The 25,468-nt window shown below is 59.0% G+C and overlaps 2 protein-coding genes across 2 annotated transcripts in view; both read left to right on the top strand.

Annotated features, from left to right (window-relative positions):
* Window positions 1-6,367, top strand: part of LOC132805544 (pygopus homolog 2-like) — an 8,795-nt gene extending 2,428 nt beyond the window's left edge. Inside the window, 2 exon segments of the mRNA XM_060820655.1 lie at window positions 311-492; window positions 494-6,367. Coding sequence (XP_060676638.1) covers window positions 311-492; window positions 494-1,613 — 1,302 coding nt within the window. The 3' untranslated portion in view covers window positions 1,614-6,367.
* Window positions 6,368-7,788: 1,421 nt separating this feature from the next.
* pbxip1b (pre-B-cell leukemia homeobox interacting protein 1b) lies at window positions 7,789-25,390 on the top strand. Its single transcript, XM_060820653.1, has 11 exons — window positions 7,789-8,065; window positions 10,442-10,518; window positions 11,479-11,542; window positions 13,283-13,398; window positions 13,880-14,042; window positions 15,088-15,297; window positions 18,195-18,218; window positions 19,168-19,262; window positions 19,769-19,876; window positions 21,896-23,280; window positions 24,257-25,390. Exons 1-11 carry the CDS (start codon window positions 7,789-7,791, stop codon window positions 24,414-24,416), a joined length of 2,679 nt encoding a protein of 892 aa, XP_060676636.1. The 3' UTR covers window positions 24,417-25,390.
* Window positions 25,391-25,468: the final 78 nt, after the last annotated feature.

The raw sequence follows: 25,468 nt of genomic DNA, 5'->3' as shown, positions 1-25,468 counted from the left end.
TCTCTCTCTCTCTCCCTCCCTCCCTGTCCCTCTCTCTCCCTCCCTCCCTGTCCCTCTCTCTCCCTCCCTCCCTGTCCCTCTCTCTCCCTCCCTCCCTGTCCCTCTCTCTCCCTCCCTCCCTGTCCCTCTCTCTCCCTCCCTCCCTGTCTCTCTCTCTCTCCCTCCCTCCCTGTCCCTCTCTCTCCCTCCCTCCCTGTCCCTCTCTCTCCCTCCCTCCCTGTCCCTCTCTCTCCCTCCCTCCCTGTCCCTCCCTCTCTGTCTCTCCCTCCCCCCCCCTCCCCCGTCCCCTGCCCCCGTCCCCCTCCCCCAGCAGACGGCGCCGTTCTCCCACCTCTCGGAGTTTGCCCCCCCACCCACACCTATGGTTGACCACCTGGTGGCCTCGAACCCCTTCGATGACGACTTCAGCCCCCCAAAGGTGGGGGGTTCCCAGCCCGCCCCGGGACCCCCTGCTCCCCCCTCCCAGCCCCCGGCCGGCCCCCCCGGCCCGGCCCCCTTCTTCGGGGGCCCCACCCCCTACGGGGCCTACCGGGGCGGGCCCCCTCCTCCCCCGCACCACCTGCACCCGGCCTTCAGTGGGCCCCTCCCGCAAGCCGCCCGGCGCCCAGGGCCGGCGGCCGTCCCCCCCCCCTCCCGCTGCCGCCCCCCAGCCCCCAACCCCGGCTGCGGCTGCTCCTGCCCCCGCCCCTCCTCCTCCTCCTCCCCCTCCCCCTCCGCCCCCGCCTCACCACCACCACCACCATCACCACCACCACCACCACTTCGCCAGCCCCGGCGGAGGGCAGCAGCAGCCGCAGCAACTCCCGGGCGCAGGCTTCGGCCTAGCCCAGCCCGGCCCTCAGGCCTTCAGCGGGAGTTTCGGGGGCCAGGCCTTCAATCCTGGGGTCGGCCCCACCTTCAGCCCCCCGCCCCCCCAGGCGGCTGCTGGCTTCGCCGCGGCAGGGCCGGGGCCTCCTCCTCCTCACCCTCCCGGCGCCCCCGGGCCGCGTGGCTTCATCCACTTCCCCGGGGGCTCCCGCTCTGGATTCGCCAAGGCCCCTGGCCAAGCCGCCTCCTCTTCCCCCTTCGCTGACAGGAGCTTCCCCCCTCCTCCTCCTCCTCCTCCTCCTCAGCAGCAACCCCCACCCGAGGACGGGCCTAAAGGCTTCGGCCGGGCCTACGATCAAGGCGGGGAGAGGGGCCCGGCTTCGTCCACCTCCGCGTCCGCCGCCACCACCTCCTCGCCCCCGGCGACCGTCAACGGGGCCCAGCCCTCAGCCTTCGAGCGGAGTGCCCCCCCTGGGCCGGGCGGCGAGCCCGGGGCCACCCGCTGCTTCAAGGCCTCAGGCTCTCGGGGCCCGGCGTCGTCCTCCGAGCCGGTCTACCCGTGCGGCTTCTGCCTGGGCGAGGTGCACGACGACCAGGACGCCATCTTGTGCGAGGCCTCCTGCCAGAAGTGGTTCCACCGCGAGTGCACGGGGATGACGGAGACGGCCTACGGCCTGCTGACCCGCGAGACCTCCGCCGTCTGGGCCTGCGACTTCTGCCTGAAGACGAAGGAGATCCAGTCCGTCTACCTGCGGGAGAACCTGGGCCAGGTGGCAGCGGCAGCAGCTACTGCAGCGGAGGGCTGACCGGGCTCCCTGAGTTTCCCCTCCACCATGGGAGCAAGGGCCCTCCCAGAAACCCTACACTCTCTCTCTCTCTCTCCCTCTCTCTCTCTCTCTCCCTCTCCCCTTTCTCTCCCTCTCTCCCCTTTCTCTCCCTTTCTCTCTCCCTATCTCTCTCCCCCCTTCCTCTCTCCCACCCTCCACACCTCCCTAAGTCCCCCCTCCTCATTCTCACTATCGCTCTCTGCCCACATCCAGGCATTTCACCGACACTCTCACTGTCGCTATTTGTTCCTCTCCCTCCCTCCCTCCCTCTGGAGAGATCTTCCTGAGCGTCACCAATATGTTGGACGAGGAAGACACACCTGGCAGTGTGCGCTCTCGCTCTCTCTCACTCGCTCTCTCTCACTCGCTCTCTCTCACTCGCTCTCTCTCACTCGCTCTCTCTCACTCGCTCTCTCTCACTCGCTCTCTCTCTCTCGCTCTCTCTCACTCGCTCTCTCTCACTCGCTCTCTCTCACTCGCTCTCTCTCACTCGCTCTCTCTCTCTCGCTCTCTCTCTCTCTCTCTCGCTCTCTCGCTCTCTCGCTCTCTCTCTCTCTCTCTCTCTCTCTCTCTCTCTCTCGCTCTCTCGCTCTCTCGCTCTCTCGCTCTCTCGCTCTCTCGCTCTCGCTCTCTCGCTCTCGCTCTCTCTCTCTCTCTCTCTCTCTCTCCCTCCCTCCCCTCCCTCCCCCCCTCCCCTTCTCTCTTCCCCCTCACCCCTCTTTCTTTCTCTCCCCCCCCCCCCCTCCCCCCCACCTCACACAGCTGTGTGTTTGTAACTCCCGTCAGGCCTGAGAGACACGAGACTTTGAGTGGGGTCTGGGCCATTGGTGAAGGGGCCCTGGTGGCACTCAGCGGTTGCCATGTGCGCGTGCCAGGGTCTCCATGACATTCCTGGGGGGAGTGGGGCGCCTGACAGACTGCGTCTTTCAGAGCGGGCAAGCAGGCAAGCAGATCGGTGAGTGGCCTCTATTCACTCGGGATAGTCCTGTGTTTTTCTCCCGATCTCTCCCCCTCCACCCACCCCAACCTCCAGCAGAGGTGTTCCTGGTTTCCGGTAACAGCTCTCCGCACCCGCCCGGGGGGACAGGTCAGGCGCCATCTTCGGTCGAGAGCCAAAGTTCTTCACGACAGGGACCCCCTCCCCCAGTCAGTCGCGGAAGCTCCTCTGTGTATTCGCACACTGCGCCACATCCGTGGCCTACTCACCTCGGCTCGTCGGGCACAGGAAGAGGTCACCTGCTGCCGTTCCCCACCCCTCACTCCTTCCCAGTCGGTGGGGGGGGAAGCCATACATTGTCAGGAGGCTTCGTCTCACGCTGCTCAGGACACTTTGCAAGAATTCCAATACGTGAAGAGAGAGTGAGGCATACACTGTTCAGGACACTTTGCAAGAATCACAGTACGCGGAGAGAGAGAGAGATATGTTGTTCAGGACACTTTGCAAGAATCCCAATACATGAAAAGAAAGTGAGACATACGCTGTTCAGAACACTTTGCAAGAACCACAGTATGCGGAGAGAGAGACGTTGTTCAGGACACTTTACAAGAATCACAATACACGAAGAGAGAGTGAGACATACGCTGTTCAGGACACTTTGCAAGAATGGCAGTACATGGAGAGAGATACGCTGTTCAGGACACTTTGTAAGAATCCCAATACGCGAAGAGAGAGAGAGAGAGAGATACGCTATTCAGGACACTTTGCAAGAATGGCAGTGCGCAGAGAGATACAGTGTTCAGGACACTTGGCAAGAATTGCAGTGCTTGAACGTGGAGGGAGCGCTAACATTGACAGTCGGAGGGGTGCGTGCTGATTGGTTGAGGTGCACACGTCTGATTGGAGAGTACGCCAGCTGCTGATTGACAGTCAACTGCTGGGCCATGGGCAGCTTGTGGCCAACCGCCCTCTGGCCTATTGGAGTCAACCTTCCCGGTTTAAAACCGCAACGGACCTTGGCAGTTAACTGTCGACCGTGATCGTCAACTGGTGCGTTCTTCACCTTCCACCCATTCAGCTGTTGCACAGTGTCTGCTTGAAATGGCATTCTTGTGAATGGTCCAGATGAGTGTGAAGTGGGCAGCAGTGATAAAACTGTCTCTTTTTTTTAAGAAAACGAGAAACGTTCTGTAATGCGTTACTTCCCACCCGGCCATGTCAAGTTGCGGTGTCAATGAGTCAGCCCCTGGCATTTTCCCTCCAGCCTTCCTGTTCACAGTAGAGTGTCCCTCATGTTTCGGCTCTGCCTCATTTGTGACACGGTGCACCTCAGGTGAAGATTAGCTCGGGAGGGGGTGGGTGGGGGAGCAACGCAAATTGTGTAACCCCCACCGTTCCATAATTAACGTGTTGGGGTCCCCTCGGTTGTGCTGATGTTGCGCCTTTGTCCTCTCCCTCCCCCTTTTCCTCCGCCCTCTTGGGCGAGTGGGCAACGTCTCAGTCTGATTCCGTCCAGCTCAGTCCCTCCCCCCATTCTCCCTCCTTTAGATCTACATCTGACCCCTCCTCAATGATCCAGCAACCCCACCCACGACCTCACTCTGTGGGAGAGTATCCCCCAATCTCCCCTCTCCTCACTCTCTGGGGGAAGACATTTGCCTCCCCCATCTCAGAGAATCCCACAATCTCCCCACTGCTCTTGGGGTGAAGACATTCCCCCCCCCCCCATCCCAGAGAATCCCACAATCTCTCTTCTGCTCTCTGGGGGAAGACATTTGCTCCCCCCCCCCCCCCCCCATCCCAAAGAATCCCACAATCTCTCTTCTGCTCTCTGGGGGAAGACATTTGCTCCCTCCCTCCCCCCCCCCCCCCATCCTAGAGAATCCCACAATCTCTCTTCTGCTCTCTGGGGGAAGACATTTGCCCCCACCCCCATCCCAGAGAATCCCACAATCTCTCTTCTGCTCTCTGGGGGAAGACATTTGCCCCCACCCCCCCCCATCCCAGAGAATCCCACAATCTCTCCCCCTCCCTCTCTCGGTGAGGACCTTTCTCTTTTTTTATTCTTTTTTTGTTTTTTTCCTTTTTTTAGCTCTCGAAACGCCTGAGTGGCCAGTGACAAGCAGTGCCCTTCACAAAATGCTCTGTTTATGGTTTTTTTTTGTTTATTTTAACCCCCACACCCCCGCCTAACTGCGGTAGTGCTTATTTTCTCCCCCAGCGTGCGTGGTGTGCATGTGTAGGTGTGAGACAGTGAGAGACACAAAGTGCACGAGTCTTTATTCAGTTTCCACCACCAGGAAGATAGGAAAACACCCGGGTGACCAGTGACAAGCAGTGCCCTTCACATCAAAGGGCAAGGCTGTGTGATCAATGGGACCTCCTTTCTCCCCTATCTCAGTCCCACCCCACCTCGTTGAAACTGTGACCCCCGCGCTGTCCCCCTGAAGGTTCAGCGCTTCCCCCTATCTCTCTCCCTGCCGTCATGGGGCACACCTTTCCTGCCTCCTTCCCTGTTAGAAATTTATAGGTTTACGTCAGATCCTCCCCCTCCCCGGTTCTTCCAAAAGCAATGCCGAGATATTCGGAGAATATCCCGTGCCCCTTGGGAAGCAACACGGGTTCCCTGGCATCGCAGGGCGGCCAGTGTGAGTCCACTCCCTCTTTTGCAGCCGCCGACCCACCAGACCAGAGGCTACTGCTCGTGGTTCCCGCTCCGCCCCCAACCTGACGGATCAAGCCCGAGTTGGTACCTTCTCCCCACCTACCATGTGCCATTGACAATGGGAGCGGCCCATGTCAACGTGTCACGCTGTCATTTTGCCCTCCGGGCACCTGGTGGTGCTGTTGCACCTGTATCGCATGTTCCCAGGGCAGCAGGGAAGACCCCTCCCACAATCCACTCTGAAGGACCCCTGATAGAGATGTCAGCTTGGCCACAGATTATTCGGTTCACCCTGACCGTGCCAACAAGACGTCCTGAATGAATCCGGTCCCATTTGCCAGAACTTTGCCCGTCTCCCTCTAAACCCTTCCTGTTTTTGGACAGGTTCCTTAGGAGAGAGCAAGAATTGAACACTTCCCACCCCATTCCCCTCGGTCACCGTCCCAATAAGCCGATGGTGTGCTCACTGCCATGGCGCTGACCCTCCCACAGCACCCACTCCCTCAGCACTGACCCTCCGACAGCGCCCACTCCCTCAGCACTGACCCTCTGACAGCACCCACTCCCTCAGCACTGACCCACCCACAGTGCCTGCTCCCTCAGCACTGACCCTCCCACAGCACCCACTCCCTCAGCACTGACCCTCCGATAGCACCCACTCCCTCAGCACTGACCCTCCCACAGCACCCACTCCCTCAGCACTGACCCTCCGATAGCACCCACTCCTTCAGCGCTGACCCTCCCACAGCGCCCACTCCCTCAGCACTGACCCTCCCACACCCCCGCTCCCTCAGCTGTCTTTGGCACTCTTGCGAAAGGTCCTGATCCGTCTCGGCCCGGCGCGACCTCTCTCTCAGCTGAGCCGGTGAGGGGGCTGGTAGCGTGGCAGTGGACTTGGTCATCCCAGCCTGATATCTCAGGGCGAGGGCTCGGCGCTGACAGTGAGACGAGCTCTGGAAGAGGAGGAAAGGGGGGGGAAGCTGTGAAGGCCAAGTTGGGGAGAGCTTGCAGGAGGCACTATGACTTCCCTGGGGACGGGCAGCGACGTTGGCGTTAATCTCACTGGCTGCCTCTCCCTCCAAACGCCCTCGCAGCACCTGCTGCCTTTCTCTCCCACCCCCCCCCCCCAAATCGACTGAACCCCCGACTTGCACCGTCTGTTCTGTCCAGCCTCCTCTACTTCCGAGAGCCGACCTCCCTCTCAGTCTAAATCTCCCGAGAGAACATTCCCAATCTCCTTTGACCAATCCTAGTCTCCCCCCACCCTCGAACGCCAGTCGAATGAGCTGCTGGGCACTCCATATCTTTGGTGGGGAAGGCATTTTCCCTGTCTATTTGACCCTTGCCCTGCCTGAGTTAACCATGTTAACCGCCCCCACCCAGTGCCTCTGAGTGGGACATATCGGTGGACGATACTGTGAATCAACAGCAAATCTCTCCCGCCACCCACTCGCCCCTGGCACTCCTGAATCTCTGTCCTCTCCCTTGGAGGCAGAATCTCAAACAAAAGACTGTGATAACAGACACATTGAGAGCTGGGGACATCTCTCTCTCTCTCAGCAAGTCTCAACTTGTGACAATGGTGAAGGGAGTGGGTTGGTTCCCAACTTAGTTGGACGTCGAATGTGAGCAAGTGTTGATGTGTTCTAACAAATGACAAGTGTGCATTGTCAGATCAATCTGTACAGAACATGGCATTCTGAGCATTTTTTTTGTCAATTTTTGCAGATTTTAAATAAAGTGAACACAAAGTATTGCCAGGTGACTTTTTAAACTATTGTTCCCGCTCACACACACTTGGAAAAATGTTTGTGGTATACACTTTCCTGTCAGTGTCATCACAGGTATTGGGTGCAGGGTAATGGCCTGGAGAGGTAACGGTGGAAGGTATCAACTGAACGGGCTGTGACATGATGCTGCTGGGAAGGTGGGTAGGGTCAGGCGGCGCTCAACACACCAGGGACATCCGAGGAGATGCTGGGGACACACGACACAGAGACCTGGGGTCAAAATGGCAGCCTCAAAGACGGGGTTTCTTTTGGAGAGGAGACAGAGACGAAAGCAGAGGAGGGTTCCTGAAGGAGGGTAGGGGGTGAGAGAGATAGGGAGCGGGTGAGAGAGATAGGGAGCGGGTGAGAGAGATAGGGAGGGGGTGAGAGAGATAGGGAGGGGGTGAGAGAGATAGGGAGGGGGTGAGAGAGATAGGGAGGGGGTGTAGGGGCTGGAGGGGGTGACAGAGATAGGGAGGGGGTGTAGGGGGCTGGAGGGGGTGACAGAGATAGGGAGGGGGTGTAGGGGGCTGGAGGGGGTGACAGAGATAGGGAGGGGGTGTAGGGGGCTGGAGGGGGTGACAGAGATAGGGAGGGGCTGGAGGGGGTGACAGAGATAGGGAGGGGGTGGAGGGGGTGACAGAGATAGGGAGGGGGTGTAGGGGGCTGGAGGGGGTGACAGAGATAGGGAGGGGCTGGAGGGGGTGACAGAGATAGGGAGGGGGTGACAGAGATAGGGAGGGGCTGGAGGGGGTGACAGAGATAGGGAGGGGGTGGGGGGTAATGAGGCCATTCAGCCCCACCCACAATAAAACGCTGCTCTCCCTCCTTCCGCCCGGAAATGCACTTCCTGGGTCAGCTCGCCGCCCATTGGTGGGAAGGCCGGGCTCGGGGAAGCTACGCCGCTGCCGATTGGCTGGCGCCGCCCAGCCCTGGTGGATGGAGGTCCCCGATTGGCTGCACTCCCCGGAGCGGTGGTCACGTGGGAGCGGAAGTGTCACAGAAGCAGTCAGTAGGACACAGCAAGATCCCAGAGTGAGCTGCAGGGTGAGGTTTGTGTGTAAGTGTTCCCCCTGGGGGCTTTGGGGGGAGAGTGGGGGCTTTGGGGGGAGAGTGGGGGCTTGTGGGGACTGGGGGGGTTGGGGGGAGTGGGGGCTTGTGGGGGGAGTGGGGGGGTTGGGGGGAGTGGGGGCTTGTGGGGGGAGTGGGGGGGTTGGGGGGAGTGGGGGCTTGTGGGGGGAGTGGGGGGGTTGGGGGGAGTGGGGGGGTTGGGGACTGGGGGGGTTGGGGGGAGTGGGGGCTTTGGGGGGTTGGGGGCTTGTGGGGGGAGTGGGGGCTTGTGGGGGGAGTGGGGGGGTTGGGGGGAGTGGGGGCTTGTGGGGGGAGTGGGGGGGTTGGGGGGAGTGGGGGCTGGGGGGGAGTGGGGGCTTGTGGGGGGAGTGGGGGCTGGGGGGGAGTGGGGGGGTTGGGGGCTTGTGGGGGGAGTGGGGGCTTGGGGGGGGAGTGGGGGCTGGGGGGCTGGTTCCGGGGCTGGTTCCGATCCCGGGCTCCTGCTGGATACAACCCGAGTCTGTGCTTTAACCTCAGTGCCTCAGGATCCAGGGAGTTCGTTACTCTCTGTCTCTGTGTCTCTCACCCTGTCTGTCTCTCTGTCTGTGTGTCTCTGTGTCTCACACACTGTCTCTCTCTGTGTCTGTGTGTCTCTCTCACTGTCTCTGTGTGTCTGTGTCTCTCACACGCTCTGTCTGTGTGTCTCTGTCTCTGTGTGTCACACACGCTGTCTGTCTGTCTCTGTGTGTGTCTGTCTCTGTGTCTCTCTGTCTCTGTGTCTCTCACCCTGTCTGTCTCTCTGTCTGTGTGTCTCTGTGTCTCACACACTGTCTCTCTCTGTGTCTGTGTGTCTCTCTCACTGTCTCTGTGTGTCTGTGTCTCTCACACGCTCTGTCTGTGTGTCTCTGTCTCTGTGTGTCACACACGCTGTCTGTCTGTCTCTGTGTGTGTCTGTCTCTGTGTGTGTCTGTCTCTGTGTCTCTCTGTCTCTGTGTCTCTCTCTCCCCCTCTGTCCCTCGGAGAGCGATGGAGAGAGAGCGATGGGGGGGACACACAGAGGGAGAGACGTTGCTGCAGCATGCAGGGCTGCTGTCTGGGTACAGTGAGACAGACACCACACTCTGTAGTAAATACAGCGAAGCTGTTGCCGTCTTCCTCCAGTAATACCAGGTGCTGTGCTCGGTCTGATAGACCAGCTGTGACAGTGTTCTGTGGGCTGACGGGATGGTGTATGTTATGAGAGTGGTGCTCACTGTATCATGTGGGAGTGACAGACAGCATTGTGGGGTTTAATGCTGAGGCACTAACAGAAGGGTCACAGTTACCAACATTAGCTCAGTGATCTCATTCTGAAATCATGTCCACCTCCTGATAACAGCCTCAGCACCGTCAGCTCTCACTCAGGCACACCCTGCTCTCCCAGACAAACTACTGCCTTTGTTAATTCCTCAACGCCAGCCCCACCATCCAGGCCAGAAATCCTCAAGGTCGGCTCCGTGGGAAGGAGAGGGCACTGTCAGAGGGTCAGTGCTGAGGGAGTGGGTGCTGTGAGAGGGTCAGTGCTGAGGGAGTGTGTGCTGTGGGAGGGTCAGTGCTGAGGGAGTGGGCGCTGTGGGAGGGTCAGTGCTGAGGGAGTGGGTGCTGTGGGAGGGTCAGCGCTGAGGGAGCGGGTGCTGTGGGAGGGTCAGCGCTGAGGGAGCGAGTGCTGTGGGAGTAGGTGCTGTGGGAGGGTCAGTGCTGTGGGAGTAGGTGCTGTGGGAGGGTCAGCGCTGAGGGAGCGGGTGCTGTGGGAGGGTCAGTGCTGAGGGAGCGGGCGCTGTGCGAGGGTCAGTGCTGTGGGAGGGTCAATGCTGAGGGAGTGGGCGCTGTGGGAGGGTCAGCGCTGAGGGAGTGAGCGGTGTCCTGGGGACGAGTTACCCTGCTTGCCCATGAGGCCAAGGGTGTGAGAAAGGAGCCGGGCGCTGTGGAAATGCAGGAGCATCCGCGACGGGATGGTGTCCGGCCTCTCGATCGTGCCTAGGAAAACCTGCGGGAGATCCCTCTGGGAAAGGCAGAGGGGATCAGAATCCGCTCGCCCGCCCCACTGTGGGGGACAGAATGAGGGGGATGGGCTGAGTGGCCTACCTCTATACCTGTTGAGGTCAATTGTTCGGGGGGAGGGGCTTTGAGTCGCTGTTCGTCACCTCTTCCTCCAGATTGGGGGGGGTGTGCGCTTCCCTCCAAGATTGGGAATCGCGGCATTCCGAATATGGAGCGGGAGGGGCGTTACAATGGGTTGGGGTCTGGGGAGTGGGGACGGGGGAGATTCGCTAAACCGAACTGGAGGGAGGGGGATTTGCCGTGAATGTCCCAGGTTTCCGTGACTTTTCTGATTCCCGTTCCTCAGGTTCCATCCCGATGGAGAACACGACGGACAGCGTTCCGGAGAGAGACCTCCCACCCACCCACACCCCGTCACTGTCGGTAAGAAACCCCCAGGCCCCCGGTTTGTGGCACAGAACCATCCGCAGGGAGCGGGCGCTGTGGGAGGGTCAGTGCTGAGGGAGTGAGCGCTGTGGGAGGGTCAGTGCTGAGGGAGTGGGTGCTGTGGGAGGGTCAGTGCTGAGGTAATGGGCGCTGTGGGAGGGTCAGTGCTGAGGGAGTGGGCGCTGTTGGAGGGTCAGTGCTGAGGGAGCGGGTGCTGTCGGAGGGTCAGTGCTGAGGGAGTGGGCGCTGTCGGAGGGTCAGTGCTGAGGGAGTGGGCGCTGTGGGAGGGTCAGTGCTGAGGGAGTGGGTGCTGCCGGAGGGTCAGTGCTGAGGGAGTGGGTGCTGCCGGAGGGTCAGTGCTGAGGGAGCGGGCGCTGTGGGAGGGTCAGTGCTGAGGGAGCGGGCGCTGTGGGAGGGTCAGTGCTGAGGGAGCGGGCGCTGTGGGAGGGTCAGTGCTGAGGGAGCGGGCGCTGTGGGAGGGTCAGTGCTGAGGGAGCGGGCGCTGTGGGAGGGTCAGTGCTGAGGGAGCGGGCGCTGTGGGAGGGTCAGTGCTGAGGGAGTGGGCGCTGTGGGAGGGTCAGTGCTGAGGGAGTGGGTGCTGTGGGGGGGTCAGTGCTGAGGGAGTGGGCGCTGAGGGAGCGGGCGCTGTGGGAGGGTCAGTGCTGAGGGAGCGGGCGCTGTGGGAGGGTCAGCGCTGAGGGAGTGGGTGCTGTGGGGGGGTCAGTGCTGAGGGAGTGGGTGCTGTGGGGGGGTCAGTGCTGAGGGAGTGGGCGCTGTCGGAGGGTAAAGCATTGCTATCTCGGGTGAGAATTGATGACCCCCTGAGCCATTTGTGACGATGGAGGAGCCCATGAGAGATGGAGGGTGGGGGGATTGGGGGAGGGGCTATGGGGGGAGGGAGGGAGTGTTGGGGCGATACATGTGCGACTCTCTCTGACCACAGCGCTCTCTCTACAGGAGTCTGTCGGGGGTACACATCCGGATGGCATCGCCTCCTGCCCCAAAACTGTGGAACCTTCTGGTAGGTGCCCACTCCCATGGGGTGGGTGGGGGGATGGTAGAGTTGGGGGTGTGATGGGGTCGCTAGCTGAATCGTTTTGAGGGGTTTATGAGCCCTCACTCCCCTCCCGTCCCAGCGGTGGACTCTGCCACCTCCCTCCCTCTGCCTGGCTATTCGACTGGGTAAGCCATGTCAGTGGGGCGGCCCCACTGTATGCCCACCTGTATACGACTGAACACTGCTGCCCACACCTAGCGCCCACCCCCTACCTGCGCCCCACTGCCGTCCTCTGAGTCACAGTCTCGCACAGCCCAGAGGCAGATCCTTGGGCCCAACCCATCCATCGCCTCAAACTAAACCAGTCCCACCTCCCCTGCTCCAAATTCCACCCCCTCACCTCCAAACCCTTCCTATTCATGTCCCCATCCAGATGCTGTCATTGTACCAGCCTCCACCACTTCCTCTGGCAGCTCATTCCACACACGCACCACCCTCTGTGTGAAAAAGTTGCCCCTCAGGTCCCTTTCCCCTCTCACCCTAACCCTATGCCCCTCTAGTTCTGGACTCCCCCCACCCCAGGGAAAAGACTTTGTCTATTTACCCTATCTATGCCCCTCATGATTTTATAAACCTCTATAAGGTCACCCCTCAGCCTCCGACGCTCCAGGGAAAACAGCCCCAGCCTGTTCAGCCTCTCCCTGTAGCTCAAACCCCGCCCATTCCCAGCCACATCCGGGTAAATCTCTTCTGGCCCCCTCTCCAGTTTAATAATCTCCTTCCTGTAACAGGGCGACCGGAACTGGACACAGTTCTCCAGACGAGGCCTCACCAATGTCCTGTACAACCCCAACATAACGTCCCCAACTCCTGTACTCAAAGGTCTGAGCAATGAAGGCGAGCGTGTTATAAACACCTCCTTAACCACCCTGTGACGCAAACTTCAAAAGAATTATGTCCCTGAGCCCCTCGGTCTCTCTGCTCTACAAAACTGCCCAGGGTCCGACCATTAACTGTATACGTCCTGCCCTGGTTCATGCTCCCAAAATGCAACACCCTCGCATTTCTCCAAACTAAACTCCATCTGCCACTCCTCAGCCCATTGATCTAATGGATCAAGATCTCTCTGTAATCGTAGATAACCATCTTCACTGTCCCACTCCGCCTCCACTTTTGGTGTCATCCACAAACGTACAAACCACGCCTCCGAAATTCTCATCCAAATCATTGCTATAAATGACAAAGAGTAGGGGACCCAGCACCGATCTCTGTGGGACACTGCTGGTCACGAACCTCCAGTCTGAAAAACAACCCTCCACCACCACCCTCTGTCTCCTACCGTCAAGACAATTTTGCATCCAATTGGCCAGCTCTTTGTGTGGGAGAGAATGTTATCCAGCTGATGTCTCTCATTGACTCTCTCTCTGTCTGTCTGTCTCTCTCTGTCTGTCTCTCTCTGTCTGTCTCTCTCTGTCTGTCTCTCTCTGTCTGTCTCTCTCTGTCTGTCTCTCTCTGTCTGTCTCTCTGTCTCTCTCTGTCTGTCTCTCTCTGTCTGTCTCTCTGTCTCTCTCTGTCTGTCTCTCTCTGTCTGTCTCTCTGTCTCTCTCTGTCTGTCTCTCTGTCTCTCTCTGTCTGTCTCTCTGTCTCTGTCTGTCTCTCTCTCTCTCTCTGTCTGTCTCTCTCTGTCTGTCTCTCTCTGTCTGTCTCTCTCTCTGTCTGTCTCTCTCTGTCTGTCTCTCTCTCTCTCTGTCTCTCTCTGTACAGGTGACCCAGAGGGTCTCTCAGTGACAGGAGACCGTCAGCACATATCAGTCCCGGAAAACGCAGGGAGCCTGGGGCCTAGCGTCACGCAGCTCCTGAGCACAGAGCAACACCCGCAGGTACTCACCAGATAGAGGGAGCTTTACTCGGTATCTAACCCCCCTGTGTCTGGGATGGTGGGACAGTGTAGAGGGAGCTTTACTCAGTATCTAAACCCCCTGTGTCTGGGATGGTGGGACAATGTAGAGGGAGCTTTACTCAGTATCTAACCCCCCTGTGTCTGGGATGGTGGGACAGTGTAGAGGGAGCTTTACTCAGTATCTAATCCCCCTGTGTCTGGGATGGTGGGACAGTGTAGAGGGAGCTTTACTCAGTATCTAAACCCCCTGTGTCTGGGATGGTGGGACAATGTAGAGGGAGCTTTACTCAGTATCTAACCCCCCGCGTCTGGGATGGTGGGACAGTGTAGAGGAAGCTTTACTCAGTATCTAACCCTGTGCTGCCCCTTCCCTGGGAAGGGGAGGGGGGGGATTATTGGGGGACGGTGTAGAGGGAGCCTTCCCCTGTATCTAACCCCGTGCTGCTTTCTCCCTGTTCTAGGACGATGTTATCGAGGAGGTGGGCTCCGTTGACCAATCAAAGGGCCCTGATGATGACGTTCCTGGCAGCACGGATGGCAATGACCTATCCCGAATCCTGGGAGCACCCGAAGCCGAGAGTGAGCTCCCGGCTCCACCCAATGGGGTACCTGGCCCCGAAACAGGTGGGTATCTTGCACGGCCCTGAGTCCAGGCTGCCCAGTGGGCACTTGGCATGCTCCTACCCTCCACCATCTCCCTGGGCACTGTCTGCTCAGCGTAACAGGCTGGAGGAGGAGGGGCTGAATGGCCTCTTGTTGTGAATTGATTTCTCCTGCAGTAGTCGCAGTGCTGGCATCTACCAGATGAGGGCGGTGTCGCCCCATGGCGCCAGCCCTCAGGATGCGTGCTGCTGCCTCCATGTGGCGGTGGGGAGCAGTGCAGGGACAATCCTGATTTAAAACAAAAAATCTCCATCTGCCCCTTGAGTCAATTTAAGTCCCTTTTGTCAAATTCCTCTGGGCTAATAAAGATTAGAGCTCCCTATTCTCATTTGCCCTCCACTATCGCTGAGGGAGTGGGCGCTGTGGGAGGGTCAGTGCTGAGGGAGCAGGCGCTGTGGGAGGGTCAGTGCTGAGGGAATGGGTGCTGTGGGAGGGTCAGCGCCAAGGGGGTGGGTGCTGTGGGATGGTCAGTGCTGAGGGAGTGGGCGCTGTGGGAGGGTCAGTGCTGAGGGAGTGGGCGCTGTGGGAGGGTCAGTGCTGAGGGAGTGGGCACTGTGGGAGGGTCAGTGCTGAGGGAGCGGGCGCTGTCGGAGGGTCGGCGCTGAGGGAGTGGGTGCTGTGGGAGGGACAGTGCTGAGGGAGTGGGTGCTGTGGGAGGGTCAGTGCTGAGGAAGTGGGCGCTGTGGGAGGGTCAGTGCTGAGGGAGCGGGCGCTGTGGGAGGGTCGGCGCTGAGGGAGTGGACACTGTGGGAGGGTCAGTGCTGAGGGAGCGGGTGCTGTGGGAGGGTCGGCGCTGAGGGAGTGGGCGCTGTGGGAGGGGTTCATGGGATCTGTCTGTGCACAGTTTGGGCGCAGTGTCTGCCACGTTTGTGACGGGTGGGGTGCACTGGAAAGACCTGCCGTGCTGCCTGGGGTGGGGCTGGTGGGGGGAGGGGTGGGCGGTGTCGTGAGGTGGTGCCAGTCGCTATAGAAATGAAAACTGTTTGGTTTGAATGCTGACCCGCAGTGGACAGGCGCGTCGAGGAGATTGGGAGCGGCGTCCTCCTGGACGAGAGTCCCGAACTACGCAAGCGACGTCACGTGGGGAGTCCGGCCGTTAAATCCGGCCTGAGACCGCCCCCAGCTGGTGAAGAGGAGGAGGACAGTGGAGGCATCACCCTGAATAAGTGCCTCTTGGTGGCTCTGCTGCTGGTGGGGGTCGGTTTTGGGATTTTTGGTAAGTTCTGGGTCTTCCCTCAAGGCCCCAGGGTCAAAGATCAAGCTTCCAAAGACTTGGAATTTGCTCAGCCGGGGTCAAAGGGCAGAGGTCGCTGCCTTTGGGAATCCTCAGTCCTGGGTTGAAAGGTTGCGTCTATCTGGGGTCAAGGTGTACGGATCCATTTGGCAGCACCAATGTCACACGGGAGCGCAAGGTCACAGTTCATTGGCCAGGACAACAGCCAAGTGGGGTCAAAGGGTGCAGGTCACTGTCATTGGGTGTTGTCAATTCAAGGGGTCACAGCCCACGTGAGGCGTCAGTGTCTCTCAAGGGTCACAGTTCAGGGGAGAGGTCAGTGTCAAGCTGGGGGTCACTGGGTATAGCTCCGTTGGCGACGCAGGAGTGAAAGGTCACAGTTTACTGGATTGGACAGCAGCCCGCTGTGGTCACAGGGCGTAGGTCGTTGCCAATCCTGGGTTCAAGGGTCACAGTTCAGGGGAGAACTCAGCATCCAGCTTTTGGGGGTGGGGGGGTATGGTCAAGGGGTACAGCTCCATCGGCAGCGCCCGTGTCACGTGAGGGTCAAGGGTCACAGTTTGAGGGTGGGGGGGGGAGGAGGCCAATGTCCAACCATGGGGTTCCACCAGTCACGGGCACCGCCCTGTTTTGCGCCCTGTGAGTCGGCGCTGTCTTTTTCAGAAGATTCCGGAATCTCGGAATGTGGTCAAGCTGGGAATATGCCCCTCCAGGGGTGGGTGGGGTTGTGTGTGTGTATGTGTGTGTGTGTGTGTGTGTGTGTGTGAGACGCGTAATCCTGCCAGACAAAATCCTCTGTCCTTTTCAAAACTAAACACACGGGCACAAAAAAAAAGAGGGTGTAGTGGATGGAGGGAAAGACCGGGCAGTTCAACGGCCCTTGCCCACAGGCTGGTCACTGAGACGGCCATTTTGACCTGATGGAACCTGCCCCACCCCACTCTCCAGTCCGTCCACCCGCCAGATGACTTTGGCCAGCGGGAGGCGCAGTGCAACTGGTTCGGAAACTGCAAAGTCTCTCGGCCGGAAGGTCAGTGAGGGACTGGAGTCACGGGGAGGCCTGAGAGGGAGTAGTAAGGCTGGAGGGAAGGCTGGCGGGTTTTCGGACGACAGCTCGTGGAGTGCCGCAGGGATCGACGCGTTGGAACAGCCCGAACGAGGGAGGTGAATGCACTATCGCAGAGTCCGTAGAGGGCGCGGAAATAGGTGGTGAGGAGGACAGAAAGTCTGCAGAGAGATTCACGCGGGTCAAACGAGGGTGCCGAAACTTGACCGACGGAATATAACATGGAGACGTGAGAGGTTTGGCAGGAGGAATAGAGAAGTTGAATATTATTTCAATGGAGAAAGACTGCAGAAAGTCTAGAGCAGAGGGATGTCTGTCCGTGATTCTCAAAAAGCCAGCTGCCCGGGTTCAGCGGGCATTAGGGACGGCCAATGGAACGCTGGAAACCAGATTCCGGATCAGTGGTGCTGGAAGAGCGCAGCAGGTCAGGCAGCATCCGAGGAGCAGCGATATCGACGTTTCGGGCAAAAGCCCTTCATCAGGAATAAAGGCAGTGAGCCTGAAGGGTGGAGAGATAAACTAGAGAAGGGTGGGGGTGAGGAGAGAGTAGGATAGAGTGCAATGGGTGTGTGGGGGAGAGGATGAGGGTGATAGGTCAGGGAGGAGAGGGTGCAGTGGGTAGGTGGAAAAGGAGCTAGGCAGGTCGGACAAGTCATGGGGACAGCGCTGAGCTGGAAGTTTGGAACTGGGGTGAGGTGGGGGAAGGGGAAATGAGGAAACTGTTGAAGTCCACATTGATGCCCTGGGGTTGGAGTGTTCCGAGGCGGAAGATGAGGCGTTCTTCCTCCAGGCGTCTGGTGGTGAGGGAGCGGTGGTGAAGGAGGCCCAGGACCTCCATGTCCTCGGCAGAGTGGGAGGGAGGGTTGAAATGGGCCACGGGGCGGTGTGGTTGATTGGTGCGGGTGTCCCGGAGATGTTCCCTAAAGCGCTCTGCTAGGAGGCGCCCAGTCTCCCCAATGTAGAGGAGAACACATCGGGAACAACGGGTACAATAAATGATATTGGTGGACGTGCGGGTAAAACTTTGGATGTGGGTTTATCCCGAAGGGAACGGGGCTTATAAAAGTGGGGAGGCTTTTGCTAAAACGATACCAGGTTATGAGTCGGTTGGGATACCGTGAGCAGGTTCAGGGCCCCGTATCCAAGAAGTGATAGACTCAGAGACTGTTCACTGGGCCCCCCCCCTGGGATGGAGGGGAGTGTCTGACAGAGGGTGAGTCGGTTAGGGCCTGGGGTTTAGGAGAATGAGGGGGGGTGACCTCATTGAAGATTCTCAGGGGGTGGGAGGACATTGACGGTGGGGGAGATATGGAGAGAGTGTTGCCCCCATTGTGTGTGGGAGGGTTTGGACCAGAGGGGACAAACCTCTGAGTAAGAGGTCACCTATCGCAGAGAGGTGGGGGAGAGACTCCTGGGGAGTTCCTTTCCACGGGGTATTGAGGGCTCTGACAGAGGGAGGGAGGGGCGGAGGTGATGAGGGCGAGAAGATGGGCCATTGAATGGCGAAGTGGGCCAAATGGCCTCTTGTTGTGTGAAAGAACGGGACTTGTTCACCTGGCGAAGTAGTGGGCTCTGGGGGGTGTCAGAAGGAGGGGGTGGGGGGGTGAGTTTAGCCTGGGAGGGGGGGGGCGTCCCAACCCCCTCAGGCATACTGCCCCCTAGAGGTCAGTCAGTGAAGCCCAGTTTGCAGCAGGAGGCCACTCTGGCCATTGGATGTGGGGGGAAGGGGGATTCAAGCAGGGACACACACACACACACACCGAGGGAGGGAGAGGGCGCGATGGGCACTGACCGCGTTGTCCTTCATTTTCAGGCCATTTGATTGACCCCGCCCTCGGTGAGTACCCATGGCCCAACGCAGTCTCGCTTCTACCACTGTGGGCACGCTCACCCTCCCAGCTGCAGGCACACCCAGGGTGAGGGACTGACCCTCTCACCGCACCCACCCGCACCCTCTCTCAGGGTCATCGCTGAGGGAGTGGGTGCTGTGGGAGGGTCAGTGCTGAGGGAGCGGGTGCTGTGGGAGGGTCAGTGCTAAAGGAGCGGGCGCTGTGGGAGGGTCAGTGCTGAGGGAGCGGGCTGTGTGGGAGGGTCAGTGTTGAGGGAGTGGGCGCTGTGGGAGGGTCAGTGCTGAGGGAGTGGGGGCTGTGGGAGGGTCAGTGCTAAAGGAGCGGGCGCTGTGGGAGGGTCAGTGCTGAGGGAGCGGGCTGTGTGGGAGGGTCAGTGCTGAGGGAGTGGGCGCTGTGGGAGGGTCAGCGCTGAGGGAGCGGGCACTGTGGGAGGGTCAGTGCTGAGGGAGTGGGTGCTGTGGGAGGGTCAGTGCTAAAGGAGCGGGCGCTGTGGGAGGGTCAGTGCTGAGGGAGTGGGTGCTGTGGGAGGGTCAGTGCTAAAGGAGCGGGCGCTGTGGGAGGGTCAGCGCTGAGGGAGCGGGCGCTGTGGGAGGGTCAGCGCTGAGGGAGCGGGCGCTGTGGGAGGGTCAGCGCTGAGGGAGCGGGCGCTGTGGGAGGGTCAGCGCTGAGGAAGCGGGCGCTGTGGGAGGGTCAGCGCTGAGGGAGCGGGCGCTGTGGGAGGGTCAGCACATGGTGGTGCTAGCTGTGTTATGAAATGCCTGGGTCACTGTCAGGCTGCTGTGTGGTGTGGTGTTGGAGTTGCTCTGTGGGTGGGTGCTGCTGGGAGGGTGTGCCAGTGGGGTGGGTGTGTGTGTGTGCACGCTCTCTGAGCTGGTGTGAGGGAAAGCCACAGTGCGGGCCCCATTGATCCCTGACCCTCGGTCTCTCCTCCCACAGACCCTGACATTGAGGAAAGCGAAGGGGACCCCCTGGATTCGAGCAATGCCAGTGGAGAGCTGCACAGTCACTTGGAGGACCCTCACAACCCCCAGGTGAGAAGGAGGGGGAGGGGGGAGTACAGAAGTGTCAGACACTGACCCAATCCCATCCCCCAGACACGCGTGCACACTCACTGGCACACACACACACTGGCACACTCTCACTGGCGCATACACACACACACATACGCACACAGAGAGAGAGACACAGAGGGAGCTGCAGGGGGAGAGATCCCGCACGGGGGCTGGGGCTGGGGTGACAGACACACGCAGGTGCCCCACCCTCCTGCTCACTGCCCTCGGCCTGCGCTGTGTGAGGTTGTGCCTCGAAGGAAAGGGTCAGTCTCCCCCCTGGGGGGAGAGGGTGGAGAATGGGGAGCAGGCCCCCTGTCTCTCTGTGTGCTGTGGGACCCCCAACCCCACCCAGGGGGCAGTTAGTGACAGAGCTCCCTCTGTCTCTCTCTCTCGGCCGAGGTGCTATCCAGATTGAGGTTGTTGTTGTAGCACGGTGCTGTCCTCTGTGTCTCACTCCTGCTGGATCTGCTGGGCTCCTTCTCTAGACTGGATCACCGGATCCCAAACCCATCTCCTGGATCCCCATCAGTGAGCTGCTGGAGAAACTGGCCAATCAGAAACAACAGATCCACCTCATCCACACGGAGCTACAGGTGAGCAGTTTCAAGTTCCCCACCCCCCCCAAAACACTCCCTATCCCTGTCACCCCCTCCAGCCCCCTACACCCCCTCCCTATCTCTCTAGTGTAGGGGACTGGAGGGGGTGACAGAGATAGGGAGGGGGTGTAGGGGCTGGAGGGGGTGACAGAGATAGGGAGGGGGTGTAGGGGCTGGAGGGGGTGACAGACAGGGAGGGGGTGTGGGGACTGGAGGGGGTGACAGAGATAGGGAGGGGGTGTAGGGGCTGGAGGGGGTGACAGAGATAGGGAGGGGGTGTAGGGGCTGGAGGGGGTGACAGACAGGGAGGGGGTGTGGGGGCTGGAGGGGGTGACAGAGATAGGGAGGGGGTGTAGGGACTGAAACGAGTCGTGGGGGCTAGTACAATGACACCATTTAAAAGGCATCTGGATGGGTATATGAGTAGGAAGGGTTTGGAGGGAGATGGGCCGGGTGCTGGCAAATGGGACTGGGTTAGGTTGGGATATCACATCAGCATGGACCGAAGGGTCTGTTTCTGTGCTGTATAAGTACGTCAATAGAAAGTTTTGGAGGGATGTGTTCTGGGAGTGGGGCAGGTGTGGGACAAGTTTAGCTTGGGGATGATGGACGAGATGGACCGAAGGGTCTGTTTCCTTGCTGTATGACTCTACTCAAGTACAGGAGTACGGTGAAAGATGTACAGTGTGGGCATACACAATCCCATTCTGAATAGAGGGAACTGGGAAATATGAGGGTTATTGCTAACCCAGGCAGAAAAACCAAGACATTAAGATTAGATTAGAATCCCTACAGTGTGGAAACAGGCCATTCGGCCCAACATGTCCGCACCGACCCACCCAGACCCACTTCCCTATATTTGCCCCTGACTAATGCACCTGACACTGCGGGACAATTTAGCATGGCCAACCCACCCTAACCTGCACATCCCTGGGGCATTATGGGACAATTTAGCATGACCAATCCACCCTAACCTGTACATCCCTGGGGCATTATGGGACAATTTAGCATGGCCAATCCACCCTAACCTGTACATCCCTGGGGCATTATGGGACAATTTAGCATGGCCAATCCACCCTAACCTGTACATCCCTGGGGCATTATGGGACAATTTAGCACGGCCAATCCACCCAAACCTGCACATCCCTGGACACTATGGGACAATTTAGCATGGCCAATACACCCTAACCTGCACATCCCTGGACACTATGGGACAATTTAGCATGGCCAATCCACCCTAACCTGCACATCCCTGGGGCACTATGGGACAATTTAGCACGGCCAATCCACCCTAACCTGTACATCCCTGGACACTATGGGACAATTTAGCATGGCCAATCCACCCTAACCTGCACATCCCTGGGGCACTATGGGACAATTTAGCACGGCCAATCCACCCTAACCTGTACATCCCTGGACACTATGGGACAATTTAGCACGGCCAATCCACCCTAACCTGCACATCCCTGGGCACTATGGGACAATTTAGCATGGCCAATCCACCCTAACCTGCACATCCCTGGACACTATGGGACAATTTAGCATGGCCAATCCACCCTAACCTGCACATCCCTGGGGCACTATGGGACAATTTAGCACGGCCAATCCACCCTAACCTGTACATCCCTGGGCACTACGGGACAATTTAGCATGGCCAACCCACCCTAACCTGCACATCTTTGGCGGTGACCCATGCAGGCACAGGAAGAATGTGCAAACTCCACCCAGACAGTCACCCAAGGGTGGGGGAGGGAATCGAACCCAGGTCCCTGGCACCGTGAGGCAGTGGCGCTGACCACTGAGCCACCCTTAAGTTAATATTATACTCCTCTGTGGGTTGAAATGAGGAAATGAAAAGGTTAAAAACTTTAGTGTAAGGGCTGGGGCTGGTTGGGAGAGAGGGCTAGCATAGGGGAACACCAGCACAGAGTAGATGGGCTGATTGCCCTCCGGCCTTTTGGGTTCAATCAGCCGGAACTGAATTGTCTGTCTCTGTTGTCCTCCCTGACCCCTCAGGGGCAGAAGCAGGAATTAGAGGAATCGCTGGAGGCCGGATCACGGGCTCTGCCTCCCGACTCTCAGCAGAACCTGACCCGCTTGCTCCAGCAGCTGGCTCAGTACCTCTCCCTGGAGGAGGAGATCCTGGAGGACTTGTCAGGCGAGCTAGGCCGGAGGGGCTCCGCCGCCAGCAGGGGCCAGGAGATGCTTGTGGCCGAGGTCCTGATGCTGCGCCGGGAGTTGGACAAGCAGCGCGGGCTGGCGGCCTCCATGCGGCAGGCCCTGGAAGGCCTCATCGAGAGGGTCAGCGGCCTTGGCCAGGCCGTCACCAGCGTGGAGGTGCTGGCCGCGCTCAGGGAGCTGGAGCAGAAGCTGGCCTTCGAGCTGCAGCGCTCCGAGGTCTGGGAGAAGGTGTACGGGGCCAGCTCCTGGCAGGACGCCACTCCCTTCTCTCCTGAGGAGAGCAACCCGGAGGCCAAGGGCGGGGAAGAGGCCCAAGGCTCCACGATGAGTAGGCCGCAGGATGAAGAGCAGGCCCAAGGCTCCATGATGAGTAGGCCGCAGGATGACGAGAAGGCCCGAGGCTCCATGATGAGTAGGCCGCAGGATGAAGAGCAGGCCCAAGGCTCCATGATGAGTAGGCCGCAGGATGAAGAGCAGGCCCGAGGCTCCACGCTGAGTAGGCCACAGGATGAAGAGCAGGCCCGAGGCTCCACGATGAGCAGGCCGCAGGATGACGAGAAGGCCCGAGGCTCCATGATGAGTAGGCCACAGGATGAAGAGCAGGCCCGAGGCTCCATGATGAGTAGGCCACAGACTGTGAGCAAAGATGAGGAGAAGGCCCGAGTGAGTGGTCCACAGGCCAACGATACACAAGGGCTGCGTGGGCACCAGGGCCGGAGAGAGGAGGAGCAGCCCGAGAGCAGGGACAGCTATCGTCAACGGCCCGGGAAGGAGGGGAGGCCCGACAAGCACAGGAGACCGAAATCAGACGGAGTGGAAGACCGTGACCGTCTGCGCAAAGGCTTTTGGCGGACGCAGGCCCAGAAGCGCCGGGCGGACTGCTTCGACCTGGTCGGCTGCGCCCACAAGGACTGGGCCGAGGGGTTCGGGGTGGAGCTGGGACCCGTCGAAGCAGACGGTTTCCGGGAGCTCCTCCGGGAGTACGTGGAGAGGTGGAGGCTGGGAGAGGTCTGGGCCTCAGAGCTGCAGGATGTGGTGACTCCGTTTTTCAGGGACGGCCTCTTCATCCACGACCAGCTGCGGTTCACCACCTTCGTCGACCGGCTGGAGGATTACGTGGAGGAAATCGCCGAGCGCGTCTTCGGGGATGACGACGCCGTGGGGGACTTCGAAGATCATGTCTACAGGGGCCTGCTGGGAGAGGCCACCCTCCAACACAAGTAGGTGCTACTTTCTGTATATGTGACTCCTGCCCACCGTCTCCTACATCCCCTCCCCCATTAAACACTCTCAGGAAAGGGTCAGCACGGGGTTAGATACAGAGTAAAGCTCCCTCTACACTGTCCTACCCCATACCAGGGACAGGGACAGCACGGGGTTAGATACAGAGTAAAGCTCCCTCTTCACTGTCCTCCCCATCCCAGGGACAGCACGGGGTTAGATACAGAGTAAGGCTCCCTCTACATTGTCGCCCCATCCCAGGGACAGGGACAGCACGGGGCTAGTTAGAGTAAAGCTCCCTCTTCACTGTTTTCCCCCCCCCATCTCAGGGACAACACGGGGTACGATACAGAGTAAAGCTCCCTCTACACTGTCTCCCCCCCTCCCCCCATCCCAGGGACAGGGACAGCACAGGGTTGGATACAGAGTAAAGCTCCCTCTGTTTTCTCCACACTCCCAGGTGAGTGAGTGACTTCTGAGGGGGAGTGAGGTGGGCGGGGTGGATTAGACTGGCCTGGACAAATCCAGCGAACCCCTTCTCCACACTGCCCCTATCCGTCTCCCCAACCCCAGACCGAGGTGGTCGATGGGCAGGTTGAGGTTCAAGGGAGATCCCACGGGAGTGGGAGGGAAAGGTTCAGTTAGTTTGCTCGCCAAGTGGCATTTTGGGAGCGGCCATTTTGTTTTGTAACCCTGTGTCCACTTATTGAAACGATCAATTGCTGTGTTTTTAATTGACTTCTCAGTCTGTCTGAAATACTTTTTCTACAGTAATCGCGTAACCGGTCAAGGGCATAAATAAAACCCCATCGGAGGTGGGGTGGGAAGGAAATTTGCCGTCCTTACCCGGGCTGGGCCTACAAGTGACACCAAGCCCCCCCTCAGCAACCCTGAGGGGAAATCCCTTGGAAAGATTGTTTTGAGGGGATGGGCGTTCGACTCTCTGAGCTAACCTCTGACATCTCTCTATTGCAGACGCAGTAAGAAAGCCAAGCAGAAGAGCCACCACGGGAACCAAGGAGGTCGTAGGTCAGCGAAGCATGGCCACCAAGATGGCCGCCGAGAATGGGAGAAGAAATGGCGACCATCTTCGGGCGAGGGGAGAGAAGAGAATAGGGGGCATTTGGAACCTTAACGGCATGATTTGCGTGGGGGGGATTTTCCCCCATTTTTGGGGGCGAGACAGCAGGGGGCTGGGTGGTGAAGTGTGTGGCCTTTGGTACAGACCAGACCAACACCCTCTTCCCTCTCTCCCCACAAAGCTATCTCTCTCTCCTTTTCCCAACCACACTCGCCCTCCCTCCTTCCCTGTCCCTGTCCTGGGAGGGTTTGATGGGGGAACAGTATAAAGGGAGCTTTACTCTGTATCTAACCCCGTGCTGTCCCTGTCCCTGAGATTGGTGAGGGGGGGGGGAGGGCGACAGTGTAGAGGGAGCTTTACGCTGTGCTGTCCCTGTCCAATCTCTCGCCTTACCAGGTTGAAGACAGTACTGTACTGTTCCAATGAGATGGAGATATTTTGTCGATTGATTTCTGTAACCTTTGCTGAGTGGAATAAGCTATGTTTTGGGATAATTGTATGATTTCACCTTTGAAGATGCTAATTTATTTTGTAAAACTGACTCTTGAATAATGGGAATATCCTGTTGGCAATTTGCTAATGAAATCATCTCCATGTTGTCAGCGGGGGGGGGTTGGAGATTTTGGTAAGATGTGTAGAGTGTGCATTTTATTCCAATGTTTCATAATTCTCTCTAGAGAGAGAGAGAGAAAGAGAGAGAACGAGAGGGGGCAAAATTGTACTGGGGTCACCGTCTTCATCTGTCTCTCTCTCTCTCTCTCTCTCTCTCTGTCTGTCTGTGTCTCTGTCTCTGTGTCTGTCTGTGTCTCTGTCTCTCTGTCTGTCTCTGTGTCTCCCTGTCTGTCTCCCTGTCTGTCTCTCTCTGTGCACACAGATTTGATTAATTTTGGGTGGTGATGGATGAATTATTGTGGGTGATATGCCCTCAGGCTGACCTCTGACCCTGCCAGGAAGCCGCCTGGGGGGGGAATCTGTGACCTTTGACACTGTGTACCAATCTCCCCAATAAAAACAGCTTTCACAACTGGGCCCCCTCTCTTGTCTGTGGTGGTGCTTTTGTAGTCCCTGACCACTCAGTCCCACCTACCCTCGTCCCAGCAGCCATT

The sequence above is a fragment of the Hemiscyllium ocellatum genome, chromosome 50 (genome assembly GCF_020745735.1).
Source record: "Hemiscyllium ocellatum isolate sHemOce1 chromosome 50, sHemOce1.pat.X.cur, whole genome shotgun sequence".
Classification (NCBI taxonomy): Eukaryota; Metazoa; Chordata; class Chondrichthyes; order Orectolobiformes; family Hemiscylliidae; genus Hemiscyllium; species Hemiscyllium ocellatum.
The sequence above is the reverse complement of the archived record's forward strand: the minus strand, read 5'-3'. Positions and strand labels throughout refer to the sequence as shown.